Here is a 6,000-nt window from a genome sequence, read left to right on the forward strand (position 1 = left end):
TACAGGAACGACTGGAGGACTGCAAAAATTCGCATAACACTGAAAACACCAGCAGCTACATCAGTGGGTTGTATCAAGCAGCAGGTTAAGGAAGGAGTTGATCACTCTATGGAAAACAGACTTTTGGTAAAGGGACCTTCACCATGGCATTCAAATGTGTAAACAAATCCAATGACTGGAAGCTGACGTTAAACAAATCAGACTAAAAATAAAGGAGGACATTTTCAACAGCCAAGATAATTAACCTTCAGTACAATTTATTGATGGTTGTGCTGGATTTTCCATTCCTGGAAACATTAAAACATAGGATGGGGGTTTTTCTAAATGACTTTCTAAATGCCCAGCATGGTAAAACAGAACAGGATGCTGCTCAAAAAAGCTAAAAATCACTTTCACCCGGGTTCAGGCCCTCCTCAGTGACAATGAACTCCTGTCCTCCCAGCTTAACCTGGGTGGATTGGGAGCCCTCGGAGGGCCATTGGTATAACCCTGTCAGCTGGCCAGAAGACAAAACACAGATGTAATTTCTGGAGTTTCCTGCCACACCACATGTCAGGAAAGAACATTTCTTGCACCCCCTGACGTGCCCTATGGAGCTGAGCTCTGCCCTTGCAGAGCCCCTCCTCACCTTGTCTGTCCTTCCCACGTATGCTTTTATTCCCAAAGACATTATCCGCACCGTCCAAGTTTGCTTTCCCTTGCCACCCCGCCCCCTTTTCCCTGCACTCATTCCCCTGAGGGGCTTGTCCCTTCTCCCAAGCCCCCAAGGACCAGAGGGGAGAGGTTTTGGGAACTGGGGTGACCTGTTTGCTGCACTGAGCGCTGCCCGGGCAGCGGGGAGCAGCTGAGGCCCCAGCTGAGCTGCACTAACAGCACCGGCAGGAGCAGTGAGCGGAGGGATGCTGCTCGCAAGGAGTGACCCCATCCGCATGTGGTTGGGAGGGTCCTTCAGAGATACCACAGGAGATGTCCCATATTACAGCCCAACCCTGGGCCCAGATTTACCATGTATCTATGAGCAAGGCAATTCACCTTCCTGCTTCCACTTCCCCCTGTACAGAACCACAGTAATGATATTTACCCTGTTACTGCACAGGAGCATTTTCAGGATCAATTAGTTTAGTGTTCATGCAAAGCTCTGTGGACAGAAGCCTCAATACAAGTAGTAAGTACTATTATTATTACTGCACTTCAGATGGCTACAGCACTGGCATTTTCCAGGCATGCACCATTAACAATTTACTAAGATAAATGGCCCAGGAACCTGAAAATGCATTTATGACAACTACCTCCTGCTTACCAGCATACATTCAGCCGAGTAAATGACACCTCATTGCTCAATGTGTAGCTATGGTAACATTTCTATCTCATATATTGAAGTGTGCGCACACACGCACACACATATACACAGACACGGAGCTTGGAGGGAAGCCAGGCCACCTCATTTAATGACACGCAAACACTGAGCCAGGGAACTTTCCCAGCCTCCGAAAGCCGAGCTGCCCCCAGGAGCCGGGGGTGAAGAGCAGGCAACTTTCCCCATGCCCGGCAGGGAAGGGCTGGGCTAACGGCAGGCTGCACCGCACAGCCAGAGCCCCACCAGGCCCTCAAGGGACTTACTTGAGAGCAGTTTTGTAGTGGTAGATTGCCTCAACGTTACGGCCCTGGTCTTTCAGAAAATTGGCGTAGTTGTAGTGCACCTTGGCGTTGTGGGGCAGGGTCTTCACTCCTGAGCTGTGAAGAGGAACAGAAGCAGGACAGTGTTAGTGGCCAGGTTACCCCACCTTCCCCAAGGTCCACCTTCTTCTCACGGTCCCTTTTTCTGAAAAGTTTGCTTGGATTTTGAGCACCCTGTCACCTCCTGCACATTCGTGCCAACATAACTCATATTACAACCCCAAGCTTGCCCCACGCACTGGCACACCACGTGCCCCAGGTGGACATAAATATATAGCAGCAATTCAACTTGTCCTGGCCACTGTCACCGTGGGCACTTCTAGCACCAACGCTCCCTGTGGCCAGACGCTGTCATATTTCAAAATCTGAATTATTAAATTGAAAGACCCTAAAAAGGCTAATATTTAGAGGGGAAAGTATGTAGTACTTTCTATAATATAGCCATAACAGGCTCCCTGCTTAAACTTGAGTGTCACGAAGCACCTTATGAAAATCTTGATTTAAATCTGTCGGCTGGAGGTACCAGAAAGAAGGTACCTTTTCCATACGCATCAACCGCTAGAGGGGACACATAGCATACTCTGAGTATCCAGCCAGCATGTATGCACCGCTTAGCACTGAGCAGAGTATGGCCAGGAGGTGAGGGCTAATGGGACTCTCACCCTTAGCTGGCAAGTTGTACGCTCTCACGTTATAACATATGACTGTGGACATGTGGCTGCACAGCCACCCCATCCCTCCCCTTCATCTCCCCTGATATGTAGAGTGGATTCAACATTTGGAATTAATAATGAGGGCACAAAGACAAAAGGAGAAGAGCAAGCATATGCTTATTTACTTAATTGAGAGCATAGAAAGCAAGGTACACCTTGCACAGCTAGAGGAAATGCCATGTCAAGGTTAAAGAGAGAAAGAAATCACAGAAGTGCATACGCCATGGAAACATTTCCCTGCAAGAATCCAGAGAAGTCGGTACTCCATTTAACGGGGGAATCCTTTCCAGCACATAAACAGGGGCTCTCTAAGGTAATGGGAAATAAGGATGGATGAATCTGTTCATGTAAAAGCAGACAAAGCGTTGTTTCTTGCTCACAAGCAGATCCCTGCCAGCTGCTGTCTTTTCTCCCCCCATCATCTCAGGTTGGAAAAGCAGGGATTAGGAATTTCCCAAGTCTTGTTGCTTTGCCTTGTCTGTCTCTCCCGTTTAACTTTGGTGGGCATGGAAATGGATCATGACGAGGTGGGGTCACACACAGACCCTACAGTAGGATGTACCCCCTCTCCCATGGGGAGAACGCACCCACAGCTGCAGAAACCCTTTGTTGGGGATTTCATTGTAAAACGGTGCTGGAGAATCATAGTGGTAAATACAACACCTTTTTGGTTATGTGCAGCCAGTGGTGTCAAGCATCACTAATGCCTACTTGTGAGCTTCCAAAGCTTCGCCCACGGCTGCCTTACAGAGTTCAGCACAACACAGCCACGGTTTGCCTACTGAAATTAAAAATACACCTTGCATTTGGCTTCCTAATCATCAGGTATTTCCAAATTACTTACTGGGAGCACTACAGGAATAAGACATTTTGTGACTAATCGCTGAATTAAATCAGTTAATTGATGCTATTCTTAAGAGAATGATTTTCTATATTAGTTTTCACAAAGATATACTGCACCAGGAACAAGTAATGTGTGACTGCTATGGCTGTGTTAATTTCCATTGGCCTTGGGAGCTATTAACTACACACTTACAACCTCTGGGCATTACTGGAATATTAATTCTTATACAGAGAGGGTTTCATTACATCAGCGCCAGCGTTACAGGCGGAGACATGGACAGGCACTCAAAACTGCTGCTATCTCAGAGCTATGTGCAATGAGTTGCTGGCTCTGCTACAGTCCCTGCTGAAACAGAGCAAACTGAGTTAACGGTGAGGAGTGCATTACATATGCACAGGTACTTCAGTTCTAATGAGATACAGTTTTTACAGTAAGATGCATACGTTTAAATATTTTAATTCTGGACTGTTTCCCTTTAAGTAGAATTATTAATCCTGCTGGTCCCATTTATTAAAACGTCACTAATAAAGCTTCTTTCATCTGCGTGCTTCTGCTGGGGTGGGGGTGACATAGGAAAGAGAGAAATCGGTTTGGGTTCTTATGATGCTCTCTTCTGCATCACACTGCTTGCGCTCCCTGACCTATTTATTCTCCTTGCACGGGCGGGGAGGGCGGTGTTTCATTTTGCAAATGCACGTAGCAATGACTGAGGCTGCTTGGTGTCTCTGCGCAGTGGGAGGTAGTAGCAAACACAGCGCTAGATGCGGAGGGGATATTTTTAGGAGAGTTTAGGCAAACACTCCTGCTAATTGATTCTTGACCAGCCGAGAACACTGTTTGCTCATTGACAGAGGCAACAATAATGTCCATAATGAAAGCCAAGCAGGAAAGGGTGGAGTATAAATAACAAAGCAGAACACAATGTTTTTCCATTTCTGCTTCCCACAAGCCCCCAGTCTCTCACAATTTCAATCTAATTTTCCAACATGCTTTTCCAAACTCTCCTATTTCCCTCTTCCCCAGCCCAGCACACACGTGCCCTTCCGAAAACCTATGGCACCGATCTGGCTCCAGCCAGAAACAAGCCCACCGAGATCGGACATCACTTCTCCAGAGGATTTCCTTCCCTTTTGACTTCTACAACAGCAGTAAGCGACATAAATGGAAAATAAACAATAGGCAAACCCTTTTACGTAACACTTCCTCTCCACGGAAAGGCAAAAGCCTATTAGCTGTAAATCAGAGAAATAAAATACTACTGGTATTTTCCAACCTCAAATACCAGCATTACCCAAGTCCCACTTCAGTTGGGAAAAGTCTCCTGTGATCCCCTCTGTTGTTTTCCTAAGTGCATGTTCTGCTCTGCAAAGTGACTGGGTGCAGGGCAGAGGCTTCATTGATTTTCTGTGATTTCCACATGAAAAGTGCTCAGTTTACAAGGAAATGAGGCCACTCCTGCCTCAGCCGGAGCCCTGGGAGACCAATGGGGTCTCCTCTGCTGCAGGAATCATTATCATCAATAAAGGTTCTCTACAGCAAATTATTCTCTGGATGACACAAACAACTGCTTTCCTTGCCCTCCTACCCTTGTACTGATTTTCACAGCTATCAATGTTGGGCCATATTAAGCTATTCTACAGAAGATGCACAAAATGCAATAGGACTTGCTCTCCTCAGCTGAGCTAGGTTTCAGAACTAACAGCAGCAGCAAATGCCACCTTTGGGGCTGGGTTGGTTTTTGCAAATTACTGAAGTCAGCAGACCTGGCTTGGGAGGGAAAACTGCTGACAAAGAAAGTGCCACTTTCATACAGTTCCTTTCCTGCTAACAACTGCGTTTCCAGGCACTGTCACAAACGTGGGCAGTGCATGCAGATGCTTTCCAGGAGCAACAGGAAAACGTGGCAGCTTGACAAACCTTAAAAAGGTCGGTACAGCGGATGCAGAGGCTAGCCCACAGCCCTCACCTCCCTCTCCCTGGCTTCAGACATTAACACTGACCACGGTTGGAGCCTGGCCTCCTGGCCTGTGCATTCGTTCTATAGGGTAGTTCATCAAATATTTAACAAATAAGCCCTCCCTGCCCACCTGCCAATACAGTAAGACAAACTGTTTGCGGCTTCTAGAGATCTGTTGGAACAACATGCCTCAAATATCTAGATCTCTATATATTTGGCCACTTCTTATACTTCTGGTTCATTTGCTTCTCATTCAGTCCTTGCACATATGCTTGTGCACCTAAGTGGAGATGCATCATTTCCTCAGACAGCAGCATCCTCCCCCACACTGCTCTTTTCAGCCAGGACCCGGCAGGATTTCTGCATCCAGAAAACTTGGCCCCTGGGCTGGAGACTGAGAGTCGGGATGGCCCAGAGATGGCAACAGTGCTGCTGCACAATGTCAAAGCGGGGTAAGCCTTGAGAACAGGACAAAATGGGGTCCAAGCACAAACTGATAACATGCTGAGTACACCAACATCTCCTGGACCAGCGCAGAGAAAGCGTGTGTAACAGAACAGGTCTCAGCCAAGGGAATTGAGACAGATCGACCCTGAAGAAACATATCCAAGCAAATGGAGGAATGGAAAGTAGAGGTGAAGGGAAAAAAGGTAAGAGGAGGGAAAAAGCAGTAATTAATTAAAAGAGAACCTGGAGAAAGAATAATGAAGAACTAGGAATAGGAGTAAAGATTCTCTCAGCACATACTTCTTAAAAAAAAAAAAAAAAAAAAAATTCAAAACAAACAGAGAATACCAAGAAGGTTGATT

The 6,000-nt window shown here is 46.6% G+C and overlaps 1 protein-coding gene across 1 annotated transcript in view; it reads right to left on the reverse strand.

The window, feature by feature from the left end:
- TMTC1 (transmembrane and tetratricopeptide repeat containing 1) overlaps positions 1–6,000 on the reverse strand; it is a 187,494-nt gene that overhangs the window by 35,845 nt on the left and 145,649 nt on the right. Inside the window, exon 11 of the mRNA XM_009288397.1 lies at positions 1,621–1,734. Within this exon, the coding sequence (XP_009286672.1) occupies positions 1,621–1,734 (114 nt within the window). The remainder of the gene's footprint in view (positions 1–1,620; positions 1,735–6,000) is intronic.

This window comes from Aptenodytes forsteri, unplaced genomic scaffold (genome assembly GCF_000699145.1).
Source record: "Aptenodytes forsteri isolate BGI_AS27 unplaced genomic scaffold, ASM69914v1 Scaffold56, whole genome shotgun sequence".
Lineage (NCBI taxonomy): Eukaryota > Metazoa > Chordata > Aves > Sphenisciformes > Spheniscidae > Aptenodytes > Aptenodytes forsteri.